The following is a 26,692-nucleotide window of genomic DNA, read 5'->3' as shown; positions in this document are numbered from 1 at the left end:
ATAATATTGTTCACGATATTCAAAAATGTTGGCGATATTTGTGCGTATGATACGATATAGCACACCCCAAGCACATACAGTGAAATGCAGTGCAGTATACAGCACATACAATTAAATACAGTGCAGTATACAGTGTGTAGAATAGAGAGTTGGGCATAAGTTCCCTTTAATTTTTCTGTCAGATGTGCTGCTGTAGTATTTTACTCCAGTACTGATTTGTTTCCATGATGTTTAGAGAGTCGATCATATTGATGGCTGAGCCACCTTCTCTCTAGTCTTAGCCACTGAACAGCCACTGTAGCTCCTCCTGTGTGATTGTTGGCCCCTCTGTTGCTTCCTTCACAAGGCTTCCTCTTGCTCTGATTTTGTCTATGCATTGCCTGAGTTGTTCAGCTTCCATTTCTCCCAGTCAAACCAACAGTCACTGGGAAATGTAACATTTTCCAAAAACCTTCCTCTTGTCGTCCTCATCTATAGGAAACTTTTCCAGACAGGTATTAAGCCAATGTGACTTTACCTGTCTTTCAATTGGAAAATCCCCATTCAGAATTCTCTGTTGTCCAAGGCTAGGCTTGGGAACCTGACACTATATAAATGTACCTCTTTTTATAAGAGCTTTCTTTGGTTAAATCAAATGTACGGTTTGACTGTCGAATGAACAGTTGAAGTAAGGAGATTGTTATTTATCCAGAAAGGGAGAACTATTAACATGCTTCACAGCAAGAAGCCAGTTCTACGCCAGTAGAGTCGTTGCAACATTTTATAGTGACGACACAGGAAATTACATATGTAATGAACGTCATGTTTGCACAAATGTTGGTGCACAATAGAACAATGCACTGCCACTTTATTCTCCCTGAATATTTTTCAACTCAAACGCTGGCAAAAGCTTCCAAAGTGTTCCAACCACCTAGGGTGGCCAAAAGTTAGCATGATACTTTTTTCACATTTATTTTACTACATAAAAATATAATCTGCTTAAAATGATAAAAAAAAAAAATTGAAAATATCATCTAACGAGGTGAATGTTTACTAACCTTAATGTTCACAGTAACACTAAGGAAAAACATGGATGACTTAAGAACTGCACTTTATTAAGATATTTAGTGATGCAGTTCTGAAAGAACAGGACGTTTATGTGAGAGAGAACTGCAGCTCTAAAACGTATGGGAATCATTGCAACTCTTCATTGAACTCATTTAATAAATTACATTGATTAATTTCCTTATAAAGAAATTACAACTCTAATAATATTATTTAATATATAAATAGTATTTAGTTAACAGACAGTATCTGTGTTGACCCAGAATGTGCGTGCAAAACATGTCCTTCTTGAGGGTTGGCTCAGAGTGCAAACTCTACCTCCTGACCTTAGAGGGAGGATATGAGCAAGAAATACCAATTCTCACATAAAGCTGCTTTAAGCACATACATCACAAAACACAGTACTAAACAAAAAACACAGCACACAAGTAAACGAGGGGAAAACCAGTTTGTTTATGTCTGTACATTTTTCTTTATTTTATTTCACTGTTAGCATAGCTCTAGAAATGCAGTGGGGAAATGACAGAGGAAAGAATTTCCTCACAAGGGGAGAAAGAGAGACTACAGGGAGGAGAAAGACAACAGTTTTGCCATTTAAATGCATAAATACATTTCTACAAATTTCCCATCGGAGAAGAATGACACTATGCTACTGAAAAGAATCCACGCGTCCTCCGAGCAACACAAAACCTTCTCCAATACTCCTGCTGTGTTATTATAGAGATACATATTGCCTATGTAATCAGTCACATCTGGCTTCACAGAACGACCGCGACACATCTGGGGCATGAGAATGGGACCCGGTTAAGCCCTGTAGGCTGCCAGATAAAAAGGTTGTGTTTTTAATCATGACATGCATATAGCCAAGCAAAATATGCCATATAATAGAGCAAGCTGAAACAACTGCTCAGTGTTATGAAGTGATATGACCATTAATAATCCATAAGGAGCCGTCAGGGTTAATGATATTCTTGCTCAGATTCTGAAGTACAAAAGAAATGACCTTGATATTGCGGAATGACACCCAAAGCCTCTTCTCTCTCCCCCTTATCTCACTGCTGGGATTTCCACAGGTAACTGAACTCTCTCACACACACACACACACACACACACACACACACACTCAAACGCATACACACAATCCCTTCCGTTGTCAGTCAAGCTCTACAAAGCTCACCACCAGCGTCACAGATGGAGCTTCCACAAAGAAACACACACACATACACACTCAGGCACACAGAAACACATGAGCTGAATTCTGTTCGGCAGGAAGTGTTTTAGACGAGTCAGTGCTGCCCCACATGGCTTTAGACTGCAGCTGGAGGGTCGAGTGAAGAAGGCAAGGGATGGAGTCCAGCAGTGTAGGTCCATACATGTGAGAGTGTGCGCGACTGCAAGCCTGTGTGAGTGTATAGCAGTCGGAGTGTTCTATATGCATGTTAAAAAGCCTGCCCTCATAAAGTCCTGTGAGTGAGTCCTGTGGGCGAAGCTACAGGCCTTGACCTCCCATGTCTGAGGGGTCACTTCCACTGGAGCCGCTCTGAGCACGCTTTATATACAGGTTCAACAGCTTCAGCTGCAGAGACAGAAAAAAAGAAAGTTATTGTCTTTATATTCATCAGATGTCAGATGTCAGTGATACTGATAATAAAGCTGACCAGTGTAAAATGAGACATTCTGAACTGATTCATTTAGTTTGCTAGCCTACCTAATTTAAATGACTATTATTATTTTTTTTTTTTTAAGTTTTTTTACGATTTAGAAATCGTATAAATGAGCTTCCTGATCATGCACTTGAGTGGTACCAAATCTTGTCAATTACTGATGTGAAATAACTACATTACTGTGTGGTGAATGTGCTGTGATTGTGTGATCTATAGCATCTGTGTACTCTTCTGGTTCCAAATGTGCCAATTAGGGCTTATTTAAAACTACTGAAAGAGTGTTTAAGCAATAGTTTTATATTGTTTTCAGATATCTTGTGTTTCTTTGTTACACTCTAAAACAGCTGAACACTCTGCAGTCTTTAAACTGCTCGGTTACCTTCTGAGAACTATCCTTTCTGTGGCTGGGAGGGAATTATATCTGTTAATTTTGCCTTGAGGATTAGCCAAAATTGGGTTGGGTTTAAAATAGGAATTGGCTGGATCGGGAAATCTCTTGAAAACTAGTGCACTAAATAGTATACTACAACTACTGCCCTTATTTGTGAGTCAACTGGTGTGAACTGAGAAAGCTTACAGTTTGTATGCTACCAACTCACCTTGCTGCCTGACAGTTGGCTGAGGTGAGGTTTGAGATCCTCTCCAATAATGGCATAGATAGCCACCAGGCAGAACACACAGGCTTTTCGTACACTGCTCTCAGAGTTATCATAACCCTAAATGACAGAGAAAAATAAATATTACAGAGAAATCCAGGACTTGGCACAACCTTGACAACACTGTGCTATAAAAATTCCACATAACTTCATACCTGTATGAGCCCAGGGACAATCTCAGGGAGCATCTGGAGCAGGCCGTCCTTGGACAGGCGTTCAATGACTTTGGTCAGCATCTTGATTGCAGCCAGGTTGATGGGGTAGTCTGCAGACTGGATGATGGGGCACAGCACCTTAATGCACTGCTCTGGGCTTATGGAGCTCGCCAGCATAGCAGCTGCCTCCTCTGCTGCCCGGACCACCTACACACACACACACACACACACACGCAATTAAGCATTTATTTCAGGTTGGTGTTTATTTTAGAATGCCTGATAAAAGTCCTGATAAAAAGTTCAACTGCATTTTGCAGTTTAAAGGATTAAGGATTGGTCAAATTATATTTTCAATTGAGTTGATCATATTAAGTTAAGTAGTCTAGAAAAGTTTGTTAAGCTAGTTGCTACAAAAGTCTAAATTCTAACTACCAGCTATTCATTTTAGAAATATGCAAAAAAAAAACAGTTTTCAGTCTATTGTCTGTGCAGGAAAGAGCATTTTCATTACATCCAGACTGTAAAAAATAGTGGAGGCTATTGTAGGGATCTAGTTCTCACATACACACAGTATATCTGATTTAAGTGTCTTAAATCAGTGATTTGAGGTTTAATTCCCAAAGACATACTACAGTGACAGTCACTTTATTGTGCTACTGAAACTAAAGCTCACTGAACCTAATGTGACTCTCAGGGACGTGTCTATTAGTGGCAGGGTTGCATTGCTGGGATAGGTGAATCATTTGTTTGAAGCCAATAATTCACTACATCCTGCACTAATTAAACATTAATTAAGGGCCAAAACTCAAAATGAGAATTGTAAGAACTGTGAAGGAAACTGAAAGATACAAAGGAAGCATCACTAAGGTTTAAACTAGTGATGTCACCAGTGATTGGAGCTGTGATGTAGATTATACACCTCTAAAAACACCTCACTATTAGTTTTAATGTATGTATATTTTAAAATAATTATTTTGTCCTTATTTATCAACAGTTCTATGGAGCATCAGTGCAATAGCACTACAACAAGACAGTGAATTGGTGCATTCTGGGGGCTGACCTCCTTGTGTGGATCTTTATGTGCTTCCAAGGTCTTCATGATGGTGAGTTCTGCATAGTTTTTAAAGCGCCATGGCTGCCTGTTCAGAATCTCTTTCAGCACTCGCAGTGCCAAAGCACGGATCACATGCTGCAGAAGTGTGCAAGAATGAGAAAATTGAGAAATTAGCTACAAAATTTAACCAAGACAAACAAATTATATGTATGCATGTGAGTGTATCCATGCATGTATGTATGTGTGTTCATTTATTTACCTCTCCATCTCCCAGAGTTTCCAGTAGCAGCAGAAGGATGGTTTTGAAGTGTTCATCCCAGACATGTAGCTGTGTTTCCCTGATGAGCCGCATGAGCTCACACAGTGCTGCTTTCCGCTCCTCTACCCGCTCACTGTGATTGGAGAGCTCCTTAAGCAGCTCAGCCACCACCTCCGACTGGTCCACACCACTGTCTGCTGGCACAAATCACAGCATCATTAATAAGTTAATCAGAATTCACACTACAGGGAGTAAAGGAGACTACAGGCCAAGGGTTTAAGAAATTTATGGGTTTAACATACTAAACACTGAATCTGTGACTCAAAAAAATGTAAATTACTTTTGTATGAAACGACTATATGGAAAATAGGTGGTAAATTGCAGAAAGTTGATATATAACTACTGAAAAGAAAAATAGCATAATGTTGTTTCCCTCCATGCTTTACCAACCTCTCATTGAACTGTGAGATTTAAAACCCAACAGTGGCTTTGGTGTACTGATGAAGCCATTTTATTAACAGCTAGACAGGAATGTTTGTGAACTTATTCAGCAATGCTACTTGATTTATGGAGAAAAATCTTTTTTAGGGTAAAATGAGTTTGTTAACTTGGAGAGTTTTCTCCCTCCGTTTGGTTTGGTTTCACACAGACGCAAAACACACAAAAATGTGCACCAATAAACCACGGGAGCACACTGTCTCCTCTGATTGGTCAGAGCTGTCTGGCGCAGGAGCAAGAAAGTAAATATAGTGATAAGATTCTTTGTTCCAGCACGTATATCTGTGCAGTTTAGCGGAAAGCAATTTCACAGTGTTTTTTTTTATTTATTTTTTTTATGGGGCATGCAGTGCAAAAGTTCACTTAATAAACGGAGATGCAAGGCTGCGAGTAGTGAACAGGAGCTGCACTGGACACGAAAGCATAAAACAGACACAGTGTTTGTTCAAAGCTGTAATTATCTCAGATTAAACTGCGCCTTAGCAGCGGTTTAGCTCAAATAAAAGTAGTATATTTGATAGCTGGGTCGGATTGAGACTGAATCACGTTCTCACCACAAGCAAACCGTTTCAGAGTTCATCTGGGACCGGAACGAGAACACCTCCACTAGAAAATCTCAGTCCAGTTCTTTTGATCGCACCAGAGTGTCATTATTGTTTTTAAACCTGCTCAATCGACTTGCACTAAGAGTACAAACAAACCAGAGTCCGTTTCAACTGGACCAAATAGTGCTGGTGTGAAAACGCCCTTAAATAATAAAAATAAACAAAATTGTATACAGTCATGTACTGCTACAGTTTGACACTATATGAATATTGTGACTCACCGTCTGTAAGGGACTCTGCATCTTGGTCCAGTGCATCTTTCATGCTTTTACTGAAAGGGGAGGACCCAAAGGAAGAGTCAGAGTAACCGCCTGGTTGGTACTCTCTTGTGGGGCGGGGACTGGAGGAGAGGAGGGGCATAGTATTCAGGAGAGAGGTTTTGTTATCCAGAGCCGTCCGGCCAGAATCTGTAGCATCAGTACCGCCCTGCACAAACACACAAACATCCTTAAAGGTTAGTTAAATTGGTTTATGCTCAATATTAATAATGCTGTAATTACTCTGGTATTACTGGACTCTTCTGAATGTCCAACAAGACATCCAGTCTCTGGTATATTATATTTATTTATATAGTATTTTTTATTTAAGCACCTTAATGCAAACACTGGGATTTCTTGTTCCCAATAACATAATTCTGAAGCTGTTATTTTAGATTAAAAAAGGAAACATAGTGCTACTTTAATCAGATTTTTTTTTCTGAATTTGCTTGTTATCTTGATTCCTATGCACACATAATGATTTAGTCAAGCCTTTAGATTCTAAAAGACACATAAATAGAGAGAGCAGTTCCGCAGCATATTTCACCTCTTCTCCTCCATCGCCCTCTCTTTTGCGCGGTGGTTCAGTCATGTCCTCTTGGCTACGGACACTGAAGTTCTGGATGGCTTGGCTAACCCCCCGAAGAGAACTGTAGATCTCCTCAGAGTTCATATTCTCTGTGTCATAATCAAAAGCACTACACAAACAGATACAAGATAAGAATTAGTAAATCCAGAGAATATACACATTTCTGTTGTGAGAAAATCTTAGAAGTGTGTGTAGGCAGAGAGATTTACTTAGGTGAGGGTGCGTTCTGTGACGTGCTGGTCGGGGAGGTTAGTGGGCTGGACCAACTGGCTGGTGATCTTTGTGTGTGTCGTGTTAGAGGGCTTCCCACGGTGGCCTGCAGGATCAGAAAAAAGAATTCAGATTTTTTTTAACTGTTTTTAATCATGTAAAGCTTTGCCTTAAACCTGTTGCTTTCTGTCAATTTACCAAGCTACTGTAACCCCAAGCACAAAGGTTTAACATTTCACGACAAGAGTCATGTCCTCAGACCAGGACCAAGCCTATTTCTTAGCTACACTTTAATCTGAATAGGGACTATCCCTTCATAATGCTGTATAGTCTAGAACTAGACTTAAACTTTAACAGACCCTTAATCCTTTAAAAGCTAAATGGAAAGTATCATGTTTAACATATAAAGCAATGTCAGTGTGATGAGTACTATACATAATTATACAATTACTATTAAACAATAATATAACCTCAAATCAATAACCTAAACATAATATATTACATCAAAAGATATAACCTTCCGTATGCATTCTCTGTGCACATAGACATTTCCAAGTTTGAATTGACAATTTTAAAGGCATATCATATGGAATAGAATGGGTAAAAAAAAAAGGTTGACGTTTTAGTTTTTAGTTTAAAAACTGCTGTGAGCAATGTATTATATATATATATATATATATATATATATATATATATATATATATATATATATATATATATATATATATATATATTAAATATGACAATTAAAATAATTGGACAGAAAGCACTCCAGGTTTAAAACAATTCTTTGACAATTCAGGATTTAAAAGGATAAATGTTCTTAATCTCTGGAATACAGGCAAAAAAGTGGACGTGTGGAGGTACATTACCTGTGCTACATTGCCTGTGTTGCGCAGGTGATTCTGTAGGAGTTTGGTGGCTCCATCTTGGAAGGTTTTAGGTAGTGCGCCAAGAAGCATGGTGAACTCTGGTGTGTTCAGCTGGAACAGTGCAATCAGTACAGACTGGGCTGCCTGCAATCAAGCAATACATAATCATCCAGCAAATTAGAAAAATGTTCCACTCTAAAATACTCTTCACCTAATCAAGATACAACTACAACACCTTCAAGTAGAGTGGCAACAGCTAATATGATGCTGTAAACAGCTAATTATTGATTAGCGAGCCTAATGCGATGTGTGCTTCTCATTTATATCGCCTGACTGACAGATGGAGAATATACATGAAGAGACTACAGACTGGTGAGAGTTTTTTTGTAACTATAATTTAGAAAACAGAACAATAGTACTATTATTAGGGCACTAATTGTGATACATGATATGGGTAAAAGTATTGGGAAGTGTGCTTATTCTTTCAGGGAGGGCTAGTTTTTGGGGCACTGCTGATTTGACTTTAGCGAAGGAGTAGCAGTAATAGAAGTTTAAAGCCAAGACAGCTTATAGACTTTAGCGAGGTAGTGAGGATGTTTTTGGTACTAAGTTACTAAGAGTAATATGGTATTAAGAGGGTCGTGTGCATCTACTTCAGAGAGCCCTATTATATTGGCAATACTGAGAATGGATGCTCTCATTCATTCATGGGTGTGCACAAATATTTGGACTTACAGCTCTGGAAAAAAAATAAGAGACCATCAAAAAGCAGTATGTAAGACTGGTGGAGGATAGCATGCCAAGATGCATGGAAACGGTGATTAAAAACCAGGGTTATTTCACCAAATATTGATTACTGAACTCTTAAAACTTTATGAATATGAACTTATTTTCTTTGTATTATTTGAGGTCTGAAAGCTCTGCATCTTTTTTGTTAGTTCTGCCATTTCTCATTTTCTGCAAATAAATGCTCTAAATGACAATATTTTTATTTGGAATTTGGGAGAAATGTTGTACTTAGTTTATAGAATAAAACTTTTATTATTTTTTTTTACAGAGCTGTATATTATATTTGGCCACTATGATTCAGGCATCACGGGCATTAGAAATATACATATATATTTTTAAATAAAACGCTGTGTATATTCAATGCTATTAACAGACAAATCTCCAAGTTAAATCAAGAACATACTGATTAATCTGTGTACGGTATCGTAATATCTAACCATAAACATTTTGAGAAGGCTGCTGCGATTAAACCATATATGTTGCTGGTGGTGAAAGTGCTAATTTGTAGAATGCAGAAAACTAGGTACTGGAATAAGAATTGTAATGTTGGTATGTCATTGTACCTTCCTAACATCAGAGCTCTTGGGTTCTGTGGTCCATGTGATGATGCGGGAGACTGCCAGTCTGGTTTCACTGGAGTTCACAAAGTCCTGTGGCTCCATCTGTAGCGTCAGGGTCTCAATGTACTTCAGGATGGCAACTTTCACCTGGAAATATCGGCCTCGCATTACTACTGAATTGCAGCACAATTTGTATTCTCATAATAAAGGATATTACATATCACATATTACATATTACAAAAACAGCAACTTCTATATTACAACTTGCATTAACCGCATATTTGTCCAGCAAATGAACATCACATATTTGGACATTTAGGATCAATTTAAAACCATTTGCAAAACACCAACACAAAAACCCAATACATTAAGGCAGCTTTCTGCTATAATTCCAATAAACATCCAGTTAACGCATACGAAGCTAGACTTGGCATACGGGTTACAACCAACAGATGAGAGATGAGACACGAGACACAAGACAGTAGATGCACATTTAAGCGATCAAACGATGAGAGTTTGCGCAGTGTGTCAAAGGGACTGGAGATAATGCGTGGTGTTGGGACGGATGCTGCACTCTTTATCTTCTTGTATGTCAGCTGCACAGCATCCATTATCAACTAAGTAACCTGAACTCTTTCTGTTGAGAGGTGTATTGAATTATGTAATACTAGATATCTCAATGCACTCATTCACTCTCTCTCACTCGTGCAAGGCTCCTCCTCACTGTTATTAGGGACCTACGACTGCACTGTTACAACAGTAAGAGCTGTCAACACTATGATGCCATTAGGCCTTCACAGGCTGTGCTTAAAATAAGGAGGTGCCTGTTTGGAGCCCTGACTTCTACTGAATTGCTTCCCCTGTGTCTCACTGACCTGTACTGCTTGGTTCCACACTTGGATATGTTCCTGCAGTGTGCAAGCATGCCGTCGCTTTCTGAGGGGAAGCAATTCTATAGCCCCGCCCCCGTACCGGCAACAGCGCCTTCTCCCCGGCTTCAGAGAGAGAGAGGAGAGCATGTCAATGACAGAGAGTCCCGAACAGAGAGGGAAACACGGGGAGGGAGGGGGGCAGGAAGAAGAAAAAGTACTGTAACCAGTTGCACCAGCTGATTGTAAGTTTAAGCTTAGTTTATTTAAGAAGTAAAGTGTCCTAATTTACGAGCTTCTAAAAGTTTATTAATTGAACCAGGCAAACTAGTACTACTCTAGTACTACTACCTAACAGTAGTAGTAATGTCTGTTAGGGTCAGACGATATAGACAAAATTTATATCACAGTATATTGCTTAATTTTATTCTATACAATATAATTCTAATATTAGCAAGATAAAAGTCACAGAAAAACTGCAAAGAGCCCCCACAAAATGTGTATTAGTTTCTTATTTCTTATTAGTCCAGCTTCACATCCCTGAAATACACAATTTGTAAAGCTCATTATAAAATGAGTGACAAAAAAGGATGTAGGTGGATATTGTTACCATACATATCAAAAATCAGTAGTAAAACTAATGAAACATTACTTTTTTCAGTTAGCAACCCCTACATTATCATTCACTGACAATCTATTAAAACAGTCACAGACAGACGCTTTATATAATCTACACTTAGCTTGTTTAAAATATGTTAAAATATTTAATGTTAAACTTTCTTTCAGAATATGAACTGTTTCAAATATTGTCTAGCTCTAGATTAGGTTGGAGAACATTCCTGATTGGCTGCAGGGGGGTAAAAAATGCAAGTTTGAGACCGTTTTAATTTAGTACTAATTATGATGGACGGTCTCTCTAAAGTCTCTGTGCTGCAACCGAAATTTTGAACTAGTTCCTCTAGTTTTACATGAACTATATTCAAAATGTGGTTAAGAATAGACCAACCATCCTAACCTACTACACAACGAGTGCAACTGGCTGCTGGTGAAAACAAAAATATGAAAAATCAGAATAAAAGGTATTTATAAAACAAACAAAAACAAAAAAAACAAACAAAAAAAACTATAAAAGGGGAGGGAAAGCCGAATGACGTGGTCGTGTGTGAACGCGTGCCGGGGTGATGAAGATGGGTGGAGTCTTGTGCCAAGCAGGGACCTCATGGTTCACGTGACTCGATGCGAGCTTACATCCATCTCACAGCTACTGACACTTACTCTGAAACACTCTGTCTTCTTAGAACTCTTTTAAACACCTGCAGCACCGCAGCAATCACTGCCTTAAGGTTTATACACTGGTCAACCAGGCATGAGTTTGAACATTGCCAACCCAACCCAGCAGGTTTGTGAAGACGCAATGCCAGACCCTAAAGCAGCACTTACCTTCAAGTTGGGTGTCTGTGTTTGGTCTACGGTGAACCTCATGAGAATGGTAAACTGCAGATCGTTAGGAAAAGATTCCCTGTAGAAAGAGACAGTCAAAAAAAAGACGTGCAACTCAATAATACTTACAGAGCTTCTGCTAATAAAATGATTGGACAGCAACTTGCATTGTACAAACCTTGTGACATCAAGAGCTTTCTGTACTTTGGCTTGTACTGAGCCGAGCAGGTCTGCACCCATCTTCTTCAGCAGCTGTGTGAGCAGTACAAACAGCCAGTCCTGCAGATCCTCTTTATGTACCATTATAAAGTCCACCAGAGTCTCCAGGAACATGCTGAACACCTACATAAAACACATACAGAATGTAATCAGCAAGAGAAAAGAGGTAGATTTATAGAAACTTTAATATAGTTTGATTGTGAATTATTTTGTGGTAGAGCAGCATTACATATAAATGTGCACTTTGCATTTTGCTGACTGGGCAAAACATTATCAGTTGTTCATACAGTATATATGATTATATTTAATCGCTTCAAAACTTCTGCAATTCAGGAGAGAAAATCTACTCTCAAATGAACAGATTTACTACAACACTATATGTCAGAATGTTTGTGGACACCCCTCTTAAAAATACATTCATCTACCTTAAATTGACATTATTGCTGACAAAAATATGCAAATGCACCAAGATAAAAGGATATATAAAGCCCTCTAGTATTGAGGTGGAGAACATTTCAAAGCTTTTGGAATGGGTTGGGGAGTTAGATATGAGATCATTTTGACCCCCTACCAATATGTTGCTGAACACAAAACTTTAGATCTTTACAAACCTGATGCACAGTCTAGTAGAAATTGTTCTCTGGAAAGTTACTTTAAACCAGAGCAGAATAAAACTTTAAAATACCTGTAATTTCAGTAAAACAATGACTAAGCAGGTGTCCCAATACTTTTGTCCATATAGTGATACAGTGCACATTATTATGCTATTGACTATTGGCATGTTTCAAGAACAACAGAAGCATCTATCAATATTACTCAGATTACACAGCTAGTGCAGGGCTGATGTGCTGCCAGCAGAAGAGAAAAGCATGCTTTTTGTGTTGATTGACAAACAACAAATGCATTCCCATTAGGGTTCAAAAAGTAACGAGTTAAGACCTTTGATTTATATTGACCACAGTACAAGCATTCCTTCAGAACAAAATGAACTCAGGTAAAGGTTGGTCAGCACCAAACAAGAAACAAGGCAGGTGTGGCAATGACTAGTTGCCCATTAAGAAATGCATCAGTTAGCATGATGGCTAATTATTTAGTGGATTATAATTAAGAGATGTTTATGAGAAACTAAACTGAAATGTCATTTCTTGATTAGACAAGTGCAGAATGGCATGAAGATGATCACAATTAGATCAATGACATCAATGCTCTCTACTAAGCATCAGTCACGAGTGTCATCAAATCTTGTTATTGATTAGTGTATTAGTGTTGCAGTCAGTCCTGTTAGCAGCAAACCACCAAAAATCACATGCTACTCAAGACGCAGCACAAATTTAGAAAATGAATAAGGAACAACAACCCAAAAAGGAAAAAGCAAAATGTCAAAAAGCTTCAAAAGTGGTTAGACTGCTGTTGGACCAGAAGAAAATCTCCAAAAAATGCATCAGAACTTACTCTCTACAGTTCCACCCCAGGGACAGGCATGAAAAGAAAACACAATCTAGTGAGTTTATTCATCATCACAACTCTGAACAAGATTTAAAGGTGCTGTATACAATTTTAATCCAGTCATTTACATTTTATGTATATAAGCACATTCAGCTAATTATGTTATAATTTATCTATGTTCTCTAGCTCTATGGTATGTTTGTGCACTGGAAAAAGGCAAAAAGTGTTCATATTCAGCCCTGGCTGTGTAAATGGGAATCAAACAAAATGACTTTGACCAAGACACAACAATTAATGAGCAACAACGATCCTTTGTGCTCAAGCAAAGAACACATTTGGACTTCAGGGGGACCTCTAATAATGGCATGAAAAATGATTAGGATATTGCTCGATTTCTGCTCGATGTGTGGGCAACACCAACTTATTTTTGCTGTTTCACAGAAATAGGTCAGTGTTGTTTTGTCACAAATGTGAACATTTGTGAAAGATCACAGTTGTAGCAACAGTTTGCTAACCCACAACGTGCATGAAATTTGGTGGTGGATCTTATTAGTAAGCACTGAGGGGAAGTGTGTGTTTGGTATAGTGTTGAATTTAAATATAGAATAGAACACTTGTTCTCTAAAATCATATACAGCACCTTGAACTATAAAATGAAAACCAATACAACTTACAACACTGCTAAAACTTTCTGTTCTGTTTCATTCAGACTAATCAGCAAAGGTGATGGAAAGCACAGAGGATAGTTCAGGTCAGTGTAAGACACTTTAATGGCACATCCTGCAATACTGAAGGGTGAGTCAAACATTGCCTGTGAGCATGGCCTGTGTCCAGGTGACTCCAGAGTCATGCTGTTTCACAATCTGCTATCTGTTCCTAAAAACTCTATTTGTGAATCAGCACAATATACCAGCACAATATACCTGTATTCTTGGGAGTGCTGGTGTTTTACTGATGGTGTTTCTTCTGGTTTTACAGCATCAGTGTTGGCTCCTGTCATACAGTGAGTTTACTGCTGCTCTGCTTCACTTCAGGCAAATCAGATTCCTCATGACGTTCTCAGTGTGTGTCATCTACTGACGAACTGAACGCTAGTCATGAGTGTAACTATGACTGTGGTTCTATGAACTCTGCATGACCACCAGAGTAGTCAACCCCCTGAAGCGTGCTACATTACGGGCTACATCCCAGGTTCGGTCACAGTTCAGGTTCAAGAGTTCAAGGTCACCATGAGTATCCAACTGAGCTTTCCACCACTCCTGATGCTCATCTAGAAGTACTAGAATTATTAACGAGTTTTTGAGTTATAAGTAGCAAAAAACAGAAGACATTATCACATTCCGGACAAAATGTAAAGAAAAAAACAGAAGTAGAAAAACACAAGGGAAGAAAAAAGGGTAGAAAACTACACAAGTCAAAACTTTATTCTAGAGCATTTCAAGATCACTGTAAATGAAGACACATTATAGGGATCAGGACTCCAGTTTCTCCAGAACCCTGAAGGACAGGTCAGGCATGTGAATATGAAGTCATGTGTGTTGTACCTTGAAGGAGGCGGAACTGATACCGGATTCTGCCGTGCCGAAGCCTCTGGACTCACGCTGCAAATCAGAGAGAGGGTTGGGCCCAATGCCCGTCAATAAGACTTATAGAGCAGGGCAAGGACCCAACAAACGAGAGCAGGGACAGAGCCCAAGGGAACTCCAGGAAAACGTTGCAGGTGAGTGAGAAAACAGCTCAAACCGCAAATAAGGCGCTGAGCAGGTTAGTGTTTGGGCGTTTTTACGTTTACTTGTGTAAAAAATGTATAGCTGGACCAGACCTAATTAGTACTAAGGATACTCACGCTATGTTTGTCCAAGTGTCTTTGGGCATTATTGCATAATACTCCACAATACAGGCTATCCTATCCTACAGGCTAATATATTTATTGTCTTAAAAGCAGCATTATGTCATATTTTACAATATACTTAAAATCCACTGACTTAAAAAGAGAACAGCATCTCAATCACTGGTACTCTGCGCTTGGCACACTTTTCATTGCATTATGCAAATTTGATTTAAGTGAGAACTGTGAATGATATTTGTGAAAAATCCTGTAGAGTACAGTATTACTCTACTATCTAAGCCCTTGAGATTCTTTCACTTTTACTGATGGTTCTTTATCTCTCAGCTTGTTCAGAAAAGCATGTATAATGTACAGGGGTTGGACAATGAAACTGAAACACCTGGTTTTAGACCACAATAATTTATTGTCCCGACGGACAGTTCTGGTGGAAACACATACAATCCGGGTTAGCACCCGAACATCCCTTTCAGACAGCTTCCTCTTACAGCGTCCACAGTTAATCTTGTTGGATGTGATTCGTCCTTCTTGGTGGTATGCTGACAATACCCTGTATACCGTGGTTCTTGATGCATCACAAAGACTTGCTGTCTTGGTCACAGATGCGCCAGCAAGACGTGCACCAACAATTTGTCCTCTTTTGAACTCTGGTATGTCACCCATAATGTTGTGTGTATTGCAATATTTTGAGCAAAACTGTGCTCCTACCCTGCTGGTTATTGCTAAGAACCTTCACACTCTGCTCTTACTGGTGCAATGTGCAATTAATGAAGATTGGCCACCAGGCTGCTCCAATTTAGTCATGAAACCTCCCACACTAAAATAACAGGAGTTTCAGTTTCATTGTCCAACCACTGTACGTCCTTAAGTAGTGTAAATTACACTTTCTATCTTCTACAAGAGCAAGAAGTAGCAACTCTACATAATGCTGCTTTAAGAATTTACGAGTGCACCTAAAACGCTAGGATTTAATGTTGTTGCAATTGCAGTTCTACAAAATAATTTATTAATCTTAGTATTTCTGCAAAAACATCTTGTTGTGTGCGTGAAACGGAACGAGGTAGCGGCAGTGCGGTGAGTGACAGGAGCTGAGCGGTGAAGAGCAAGAGAAATCCACCCAAACGTATCAACCCAAATCATCAAACATGCCTTTAGCCACCGGCCTCACCCCCAGAGTTAGTGTGCAGAGCGCATGCCGGTCGAGAGTGCTGCTGAGGGTGTGAGTGAGTGTCTGAGGGGGAAAAAAACGGGCTCCAAGTGTGGCAGAATCCGATATTTGGTTATCCAAGAGTAGGTTTCGTGCAGGGCAGGGGTACATGTCTTGATGAAGGGGTGTTTATGTATATGTGCGTGTGTGTGTGTATATATATGTATGTGTGCGTGTTGTGCATGCGCACACGAGCATAAAAGAGCCCCACTGCAAGCGGCGTGCCATGGTACCTTGCTGTGTGGATCTGCAAACATCCTGGTGAAAATTTCACACAATCGCTTGAGCTCGACCCGACTGAAAGAGAAAAGAGAGACAAAGTAGAATCAGAGTCAATAATGTCATTCACACTGTGGGTCTCTGAGTCTCACAGAAGTGCAGTACTAGAAGTAAATATAGTATGTGGTGCCCTCCTTTTTTATTATTATGTAATAAAGTAACATAATTAAAGGATCAATTAGGATTTCAGTAGTAAATAATAAAATGATCAGTATGTGTCATCAAATATTAAGGAAACATGTAAAGTTAAAGCACAGTCGTCTCTTGTCAGCAGAGCTTTAGCCAGTATTTTAATACTAGAACTGTGTGGGTGTGGCCTCTGACTCAACAATAATCCCACCCCAGAGTACTGGAAGGGATAAAGTGATCAGATGCTAACCTGAACTGCAATTAGTCACAATGGAGGAGCAGACGTGTTGTATCACATTACTACCTTGGCAGTGACGAGTATGCCCAAAATATACGCCAGAAACCAAAAGTTAGATTCTGTAATGACCATCTATTTTTACCTTGAAAGCATACTGAGTCCACAAGACTTGTGTGAATTTGTATGTATGAACGTATGTAAGTAAGTATGTATGTAAGCATATACAGCAGATATGCCTGCTTGATACCTGAGAGTGCGCTGGTTCTTCAGCAAAGTCTGCAGCCCCATCAGCCCCTCTTTCCTCTCAGACCAGTTGGCGGAGGCACAGCGGTTGAGCACTTCGGCCACATCCTCAGTCTGACGCATGTACGTGGGAATGCTTCCGTTGCGGGAGCTGTATGAGCGCTCCGAGCACGCACTCGATGCATCACTGTTCGCATCATCGTCAGAGCACATGCTGTAGTTCTCGTACCGCCGCCGGGCTGGCTTCTTCTGCTCACAGAGACAAGAGAACAGCAGAAATGTGGATGAGAGCTTTAAAAAATATATGTGCAACAAACAAATAAACAGAGTGCCTAAAAGGAGGAATGCTGACACATAAAGGATGTTACATTACAGGTGATTTGCGATAAACACAGACAGACTATCAGAAATACAAACAGACTGACCTTGCTCCGCATATCTCCTAAAAGCTGGCAGCATTAACACAAAGTCAGAGATTAAACCGAGAGAAGAATTAAGAACATAAAAGGGTTAAGCACAGAGTCAGTCAGACACACACTTCAGTGAACAGGAAAGAGTGAATTCATGTTAGAGTACTGGGTGGACTGGGAGAACACAGTCATGTGTTTACCAGTGCATCAGCGAGGGCCTCCTCTACGTCTGACCCCGTGTTTAATACTCTCATGGCACTGACAGAGGAAGAAAGACGACTGGACTGAGACATCCCCAGACTCGACCCTAAAACACACACATTCATATACATATTACACACAATAATCACACTTAACAAATACACCCCAAAGAGATGCCCATTCGCCCACATCACAACAAAATCAACAAATTAAATCCAACTGACGACTCAAACACAAACCCATCACCAACAAAAACATTGCAGGGTAAGTCAAATCCAGACAATTATGTAGAACAACAGGACAAAAATGAAAAATCACTTAATGCAAAATACATAAATTAAAGCAAAATACATAAAATGTTGGGTTAGAATGCAGGAAGACCACTTGTGGAATCAGTCCGAATACAAACGTTCAACTAATGAGCCTACATGAACGGTCAGCAAAAAGCTTCAAATGCAGAAAATATTCAGCCCATTTCACACCAGACGCCAATAATATATTAACATATCCTCCTCTAGTAAAGAGAGCCTAATAACATCAATGTGCCTGTATGGTGACATTGTCTAAAACAGTAGGTTTATTTTAATTACATATTTATTTAAGAGTTTTCTATATTCCAGTTAGTTTGTGATTATTTTATTCATTAGAATTTCTTTTTGCTTTTTAAAAGGATGTAATAGTACTATTAGACTGTTCTATTATCATTGCATTAGTTGGACAAATTGACCACGTTTTTTCTGTAATAAGAATACAAGCTAGATATGACTGTATTATACGTGTATATATCCATCCACAGTATCAAGTGAGTCTCCAGTCCTCTCAGCATACTTTCAGGCACAAATTTACCCTAGAAGGCCGTAGTTGTTGGGAAAAATGTGATCTGAATTTCATCAAAATTGAGGCAAAATAACAGTACAACTGAATTTTCAACCTCTTGGAGGTGCACAAGCCAAGTTTGGAACAGTGGAAATGTAATTTTTCACCCTAATACTGACATCCCAAACAACATCTGACAGGAACAAGTATTGTGTGCCATGTACCCTGGCGGCTAAAGAATGCTGAACTGACCTGTGGAATATGTGTGTGGGATGCTGCATTGAATGTGGATGTGATTTCTGCCAGAGTTGCTTGTCTGTTTGCACAGACAATTCTAGCCTGATGCCGCCAGTCTCAATCATTATCACTCACTGCACTGTCCACTGTAGGTGGTAATGCCTTTTATTATGTATTCCGGTCCACACATGACACTGTGGATTGAGTAATGTTTCCCTTGGGAAATAAACTTGGGAACAACCAAAATGAAATGTCCCTTCCGAGACCCACTATCAGGCCTCATATACAGATGTGGGCGTTCCCAATCATGCTCTGAACACCTTTGCATACTTTACAGTTTACATACTGCTATTCCATGACTATTTAGCACATTTCTCACAATGCCATACAACATTACTCAACCATTTAAAGCATCAGGTGTGAAATGGGCTTTTGTTTCTCTTGTGTTCATTTCTTTAAACTTTGTCCTGCCCCACTGTTTCCCTGAAGCCCTCTTTCATTGCTTCTTAGCTGCCACTGACTTTCTATTCCCACATTTGTTGCCTTTTGCTGGAGTGTATTAACACAGCTGTCTCCTAGAAGATGGGAAGAACAGTTGTTATGGAGGCTAAATGTAAAAGCATGCAGGTCCGATGAATGCTAAACTGAAAGAAGCAGAATGGGGGTAAAAAAATAAAATAAAATAAAAAGGTGACTGCGCATGATTTTATTTCATTTTTTTGCTTTTAAATAAGGCCTGGGCAGGCTGGGGGTCACAGTTCACCTGCTGCCCCAAAGGCATCTGAGGCGTGGAGAGTACCAGTAGAGCGAGAGTAGTGCCGTGAAGCTGTAACACACACAAACAAACACACACACACACGCATAACCAAGCCAGTGTTAGAGCCCACCAGAGAAACCCACGGTGACAGAACTCTCAGCACCTCCCATCACCCATTGTGACACAGGCTTTACGCAACAGTGCCCAAACTGTAAAGTCCATTTCTGCTTATATGACCAGTTCTAATTCTCCTGTCTAATGAAAAGCTCTATAGGAAGTTCAGTCTTATTCATACTGTAGGATTCTCCAGTATTAAAACATTATGTTTTTATTAAAGACAGAGAGCGCACCACTGAACGGCAGTTAATGACTTATGTAAAACCTAAGGAAATTAAAAACTATTTTAAAATCATCTTTTTTATTGTAAATAAATGTTTGAATCAACTCTAACATAACAGGCTGTAGAGTTATTCCTTCTAAATTATTATCATCTATATTATTTATCTACAAGAGTAGTAGAAGGTAAAAATTGTGAATGCATCAATATGGGAATTTTGGGTCAATACTGATAACCCATATTTTTCATGTGCACCCCTTACCACATTAACATTTATATTTGTAAAGGATAAAAAATGCAGTAAAATAAAAGAAGTGCAGCTATTGTAGCACATTTTGAATGTTAAAATAAACGGATATCATTTTTGATATCCTAATGCATCCCTAGAAAAAAATTAAAAGTCTATGAAAATGAGCCAAAAAATATTTAAAAATATTGTATAATATGTATATTTGTAAGTTTCAAATGTATAAAAAAATCATTCAAATAATATTTTAGTCAATATTAAGAGTTCTTAATTAATCAGCCACTGTAAATTTAACAAAACACCAGTTTCCTCAGTTGTCAAAAACTGACAGTGTAAACAAAGTCTAAGGTTTACTTTCAAAAAGCTTTTCTCTAGTGAGCTGGGCTGGAATATCATCTCAAATGCTGCATGTGTCATCACGCATCAGCATCCGTAACATGATACAAAGCAAAACTTGAAAGCCAGCAAGCAATGATATCTTCAACCTGACGCTGACCCCAGTGAACCATGTCTACTGAAACTGGATGTTTTGCACTGTGATCAGAAGAGCAGCTCTGTTATAAACGGGCTGTCAATACAAGTAGTCAACAACACTGTAGTCATCATACTTTCTTTCCCCACAATTATTGTCCCCAATTCAAAATTAACAATTAAAAATGTCAGTACCAACCCTGCTTCCTTCAAATCACATGAAGCCAGCCACCAGATTGTTTTCTGCCCTTATTATAGCTGATGCTAAGGTAAAGTCACTGGACAGCTCAACACACTGGCAGGAGAACACTAAACTACACTTCTGTTACATTAGCTAGCATCATGCTGAATGATTGGGATGGGAAGTGTGCTCCCTAGGACCTCTGGTCATGAATGGCTGCAGCAATTCTGGGCATTAAACCAGTGACAAGGCCAACACTTAGACAGCTCATATTTAAACAGACCTGCATTGGGTATGGTCTTTAAACCAAAACAAGGCAAGCAGTGAGAGAAATGTTCAAGTGCACTAGTTTCATAAAGGCCTTGCAAAGAGAGGCAAACATGCTCAAATCTGCAAAATGTACAACAACAAATCTACACACACTGTTGTGCAATTAAAATAGCAATGTCTGTTTCCAGAGTCCTCTGGGCCATTGATTAATATGGACTGTTGATTCCAAAAATACTGTTTGCCTTGGCTACTCACCAAGCGGCGTGAAGGAACGCACAGGGCTGGTGTCTCTGCTGCTCTCTCGACTGGCCTCGCGACTGCAGCCCTGACTCACACTAGGCCGCGGTATACGACTACCCCGTGCTGCCCCACCCCAAAAGAAGACGATAGAAAAAAGGTGACAAACAGGGAGAGAGAAAAATAGGGAAAGAGAGGCATGAAGATGTAGAAAATAGGCAAATACAAAAAGTACAGGATTTAGAAGAGGAGAGAAGAGAGGAAGAAAAAGAACAGACATAAGATTCACACACAAACAATGAATTTAAATGTAGGGGTTCTGAAATGGATCTCTAAGGAACCCCATACAAAACATTTTTTTGCTTTAGTACCTACATCAGAACAGATATTCCAAAAAACAGACATACAGCTCTGGAACGAAAATAAGAGACCACTTAAAAATTACAAGTTTCTTTAATTTAACCACATTGAAAACCCCTGGAATATAATCAAGAGGGAGAGGGATGATCACAAGCCATCAAACCAAGCAGAACTTCTTGAATTTTTGCACCAGGAGTGGCATAAAGTTATCCAAAAGCAGTGTGTACGACTGGTGGAGGAGAACATGCCAAGATGCTTAAAACTGTGAAAAACCAGAGTTATTCCATGAAAAAATTTATTTCTGAACTCTTAAAACTTTATGAATATGAACTTGTTTTCTTTGCATTATTTGAGGTCTGAAAGCTCTACATCTTTTTTTGTTTTTTCAGCCATTTCTCATTTTCTGCAAATAAAAGCTTAAAATGACATTTGGGAATTTGGAATTTGGGAAAAATGTCAGTAGTTTACAGAATAAAACAACAATGTTAATTTTACTCAAACATATACCTTTAAATAGCAAAATCAGAGAAACTGAAGTGGTCTGTTAATTCTTTCCAGAGCTGTATACGTTCTGAATTCTACACTGAAACTATAGATGCATGCAATTCAAGCACGAAATCAGATGGGGATGTTAGTGGGAAAGGAAGTGGGAAAGGCATAAGAATGCAGAGGTACATGTAAAGAAAAGTTAAAGCCGTAGTATTTGATTAGTAATTTACTTTTTTGAGCTTAATTTTTGTGCTGAAGCTCTACACTTTCATTTGCAGCAACATTCCTGAGATGGGGACTCTTAGAAATGCGTATTATGCAAAAGAACACCTTGTTATGATACATAAACATCACAGCAGTGGCATTATGTGGCACAGCGTGTTACTGTCAGAGCAAGCCCAGGTTCTCCAAAGCTCTTAATGCAGCTCTTAATGCAGCCCAATCGCCAATAAAACAGTACTGTGACAGCAGTCAGTGCTCAGACAGACGGATGGACGGATGAATTATTGGGATGGAATGGGTGATGGAAAGATAGAAGACATACCTCCTTTAGCTCCATTGTACATGTGGCCGATGTTTGACGGCGCTTTGATTGAAAAAGCAAATTTTAAGAAGGGTAAGAAATCGATTTACTGGAAACTGCCCTCTCCCTGCTACACCAACATTTACACCCAACAAAATCATACAGCCAAGAGATGAGGAAAACAGGCAATTCACATTGATAATGCAAACATTTGACACTGTGAGAGCACAAATTTATGACGCATAAAGGGAATCTAAAAAACTTTATTTAATTTTATTGAGGTTTGATGCAGTGATACAGAGTGAGACTGGTGCTTACCCACAGACAGGCGTGTGGGGCTGGAGTCCCGGCTGCAGCCCTGACTGCGGGGGATCCTGCTGCGACGATGGGAGCCTGGAGCTGCACTCACACGCTGTGCACCTGTGCTGAGTGTGCTCAAAGCTGTGGTCGCCAGCACGCGGCCTGGAGATCCAGAACGAGATCCCGCTAAAGAGAGAGAGAGAGAGAGAGAGGAGAGGTAAAAGAGAGAAAAGAAAAGTTCAGTGTTACTACATGAGCCTACATGTAATACACAGACAAACACACAACACACACACACTAGTTTAAAAGGACATGTACTTATTATAACAGCACAAAGACAATAACTACAAGTAACTAGTCCTGAAAACCAAATTCAAACCAGCACGACTAAATCAGCCTCTAAGTAGGTTAAGGAATATATGATTTGCATGTGTCAGGAATTCTCTAGAGTAAGGTTTCATTCACGTGTCTAAAATGAAACTCCACACAATAATTAACTGACACAAACAAAGAAGAAAATAAAAAACAGGTGTCGCCAAACAGGAAGAATGAAGTGCTGCCAGTGAACATGTGAAAAAGGTTTCTATTAAGACACTAAAGAAGAAAAACATGAATCAGCTCCTCCATATTTTTCTCTGCAATATCAAGCATTAAACCTCTTAATTTCATATAAACAAATATTTAGAATAAACCTATAAATTGTCTTTGACATTAAAGGAGCATTAGTCGATTTTCTCTCTTTCTTTTAGTACTAACTCAAAACTGTAAAAATAAAAAAATTAACAAAAGTGTTATTAATATGTTAAAACGACTAATTTAGCACTGGCATTAGAACATATGTAATAAGTATCTGAGAAAACTCGATGGATGCAGAATTAACAATGCTACAGGTATGTCTACCATAAATATATAGAGAACAATGTGCTGAACTGCAAAAGTGACAAACTTCACACAAAGAACAGATGAACAGATTTTCCTTCAGAAAAACATATGAAGTACTGGTCAGCTAAAGCTAACAGTGCTAATAACTAAAACAGGCAGTGACTGATAAACTCATGGAAGTGCACAAAGGACTCTAAAAGACTATTCTACAGAGTAGTTGGCAGAAACACATGTCATGGTGAACCCCATCATGCTTGTATTGGTGAAACGCTGCTGCTTTAAGAAAACTGTGTAGAAGGCCTTAATGACCTTAATTTTTTCTCTCTGACAAGGCGACTTATGGGAATTTTCACACCTATACTTGGTTTGCGCTGGTCTAAATCAGTTAAGTTTATGTTACCCTATGGTTTGTTTGTTTTCACACAGGGAAAAATCCAAGTGCACCAAAATGAGTAACAACAAACCATGTGAGAAACTGCTCTCTACTTACTGGTCAAATCTGTGTGGGGCAGAGACAGTAAAGTAAATACAGGAAGATGGTCCTATGTTTTGAACTAGTAAGCAGATACTGCAGGTAAATTGCATAAATGGAACAGAAATAAAGAGATAACATCAGTTAATAGCTGTAGTAATTATATGCACAATTTAAAAGGTTAAACCACACCTGCAGAAGACTGACAAAGTCAAACTTGCAGGGCTGGCTCAATTTGAGATTCACTCTCTTCACACATAAACCGCTCCAAAATTTGTTTAGGAGCCAACTAAGACCCCCTCCCTCTCCTCTCTGTGGTCCAGGTACAGTTGTTTTGCTCCACATCTGTGTGTGATTACTCTATTAACATTGTTCCAAATGAATCACGAAAGGGTGAAATCGAACCGGAATCTGTTTTAACCGGTCTAAAAAGTACAGGTGTGAAAAGGCCCAGAATAGCATGCTGGAGATCTAAAGGAAAAAATGTCTCCCGAATTAATATATTCATCAACTCTTAACTGCTTTACCGCTGTTTCTGGAATTTTAACTAATGCCCCTTAAAACAAACCAAAATATATATAAAAAAATAAATTGTAAGCAGCAAACAAACAAACAAAATCCCTAAGTCACCCATAGTGAGCCAAGCAGGGTAGCTATAAACTCTAAATGCAGCAGGTAGAGTGGGGCGTTGATGGGACAGTCAGTGAATCTCCATCATCTGCCGAGAAACAACATGTCGGAGAATAGGGTGGAGCCCAGGGAAAGGTGTGGAAAGGGGACAGGAAATGAATGACTAGCAAAATATGTGGAAACTCTTACCACCAACAGGGGTAGCAGACTGAGATCCTGAGCCAATGAAGGGGCAGAATTGTAGAGAGGTGGGAGGGGCCGGGAGGCCCATTGGGCAGGAGGAGGAAAAGCACATTAAAAAGATGCAATGCGTTATGGGATAAAAGTCATGCAGGTGGCCTGAGTGTCCAAACGCAGACACCAGATGTACATGAAGGCACAAAAAAACACCAGTCCGCAAATAAAGAGAGCAATGTGAGGCGCACACAGAATCAGAAAGCTGCCGAACAGCACTGCACACTGCACTGATAACTGCACAGTAAGCCGCAATGCTCAACCACCATGAAGATAAAACTAAATAAAAACAGAAACTGATGAAACTCCTAACACACTTCACACACTTTATGATTCTCTGCTTCTCCCATTGGTTAAGTTCTTGCTGGTCAAAGTTTATTTAACTGGGTTTTACGGAGACTATGATTAAAAAACGTCAGCTCTGCCTTCCAAACACACTCACACGTGTGTGCGCGCGTGTGCGCTTTTCCTTCCTAGAGTGTTTGGTTCTTGATTGTCCTGCAGGCAGAAATGGACTCACTAACACAGCCAAGTGATTACCACACAGCATGCAAGAAACTTGACACACACACACACACACACACACAGTCTTGTTCACTCAGTCACTCTCACACACTAACACACTCGCCAACATGTCAGACGAGGGTACCTGGCGTGCAATCTGAATCGTCGGAACCTAGAGGCACAGAAACAGTTGAAGGAGCTGTGTGTTACATCCCGAGTGCAGGATGAATCCACAGACACACACACTGTGCTCAAACAGACAGTGGATGCTACAGACAAGCAAGTGTTGTTCGGAGTGTGCAAACGTGCATAGTGTGTATTGTCAGAGTGGATGGATCTATTGGCTAAAATCAATATTCCTAATGCATAATTTGTGTGTTATGTTAGATAACAGAGGTGTAATGGTATATTAAATCACCTTTCGGCTCAGTACCAGTAAAATGCAGTAACTCCTACTAACAGCATTTGTTTCATTGCTGTATTACTGGGAAATATCAAATCACTACAGACAACGAGCATTCGTTTCGCCATGATTCTGGTCCATACATTCCTAAGGTTATGGGTAGTGGGTGCACATTTCATCTTTATCGATTTTTGCACAAACCTAGAGGCTAAACGTAGTATGTATTCTTCATTTGACTGCATGCACCAAACCACTGCGTCCAAACTGCGACAGTTCAAATACAGTATAAATCTACATACAGTTACACCGCTATGATATGTTTTAAATGTTCTCATCAGAATTTACAGCATATCTGTGATGCTATAAAAATGTGCCGTTACATTTGTGAAGTTCTCATGGCTGGGCGTGTCAGTGTTCATATACTTACGCTGGGACTGTGAAACCATCTTTGTTCGGCTCCGCCCTCTGGAGTCCACCTGACTGCTTCCCACTCCTGATGGTGTTGACAGCGGCTGCTTGGTGCGTAGTCGTCCTGGAAATGCACAGACACTTTTACTTTCTAGCTTCAATATCTTCAGCCGAAAAGAACACTGTATTTTGTTC

At 39.4% G+C, this 26,692-nt stretch overlaps 1 protein-coding gene across 40 annotated transcripts in view; it reads right to left on the bottom strand.

Moving 5' to 3' along the window:
* Positions 1-1,492: 1,492 nt before the first annotated feature.
* clasp2 (cytoplasmic linker associated protein 2) overlaps positions 1,493-26,692 on the bottom strand; it is a 68,324-nt gene continuing 43,124 nt past the window's right edge. For 5 of the 40 annotated variants that reach the window (XM_022683253.2, XM_049475431.1, XM_049475461.1 and 2 more), the window contains 24 exons: positions 26,517-26,621; positions 25,832-25,858; positions 25,138-25,164; positions 22,983-23,150; positions 22,686-22,727; positions 21,311-21,418; positions 19,556-19,618; positions 17,739-17,845; positions 17,554-17,577; positions 17,133-17,377; positions 16,473-16,536; positions 14,731-14,787; positions 11,700-11,863; positions 11,522-11,600; positions 9,216-9,359; positions 7,864-8,007; positions 6,991-7,097; positions 6,740-6,890; positions 6,157-6,361; positions 4,833-5,026; positions 4,580-4,708; positions 3,520-3,726; positions 3,308-3,424; positions 1,493-2,620 (listed from right to left, as the gene is read on the bottom strand). In XM_022683253.2, coding sequence (XP_022538974.2) covers positions 2,534-2,620; positions 3,308-3,424; positions 3,520-3,726; positions 4,580-4,708; positions 4,833-5,026; positions 6,157-6,361; positions 6,740-6,890; positions 6,991-7,097; positions 7,864-8,007; positions 9,216-9,359; positions 11,522-11,600; positions 11,700-11,863; positions 14,731-14,787; positions 16,473-16,536; positions 17,133-17,377; positions 17,554-17,577; positions 17,739-17,845; positions 19,556-19,618; positions 21,311-21,418; positions 22,686-22,727; positions 22,983-23,150; positions 25,138-25,164; positions 25,832-25,858; positions 26,517-26,621 — 2,765 coding nt within the window. In that variant the 3' untranslated portion in view covers positions 1,493-2,533. The remainder of the gene's footprint in view (positions 2,621-3,307; positions 3,425-3,519; positions 3,727-4,579; positions 4,709-4,832; positions 5,027-6,156; positions 6,362-6,739; positions 6,891-6,990; positions 7,098-7,863; positions 8,008-9,215; positions 9,360-11,521; positions 11,601-11,699; positions 11,864-14,730; positions 14,788-16,472; positions 16,537-17,132; positions 17,378-17,553; positions 17,578-17,738; positions 17,846-19,555; positions 19,619-21,310; positions 21,419-22,685; positions 22,728-22,982; positions 23,151-25,137; positions 25,165-25,831; positions 25,859-26,516; positions 26,622-26,692) is intronic. The other 35 variants (XM_049475457.1, XM_049475458.1, XM_049475468.1 and 32 more) reach the window with 27 other exon arrangements.

The sequence above is a fragment of the Astyanax mexicanus genome, chromosome 3, assembly GCF_023375975.1.
Source record: "Astyanax mexicanus isolate ESR-SI-001 chromosome 3, AstMex3_surface, whole genome shotgun sequence".
Taxonomy (NCBI): Eukaryota; Metazoa; Chordata; class Actinopteri; order Characiformes; family Acestrorhamphidae; genus Astyanax; species Astyanax mexicanus.
Note: the sequence above shows the minus strand (reverse complement) of the source record. Positions and strands in the feature narration are given on the sequence as shown.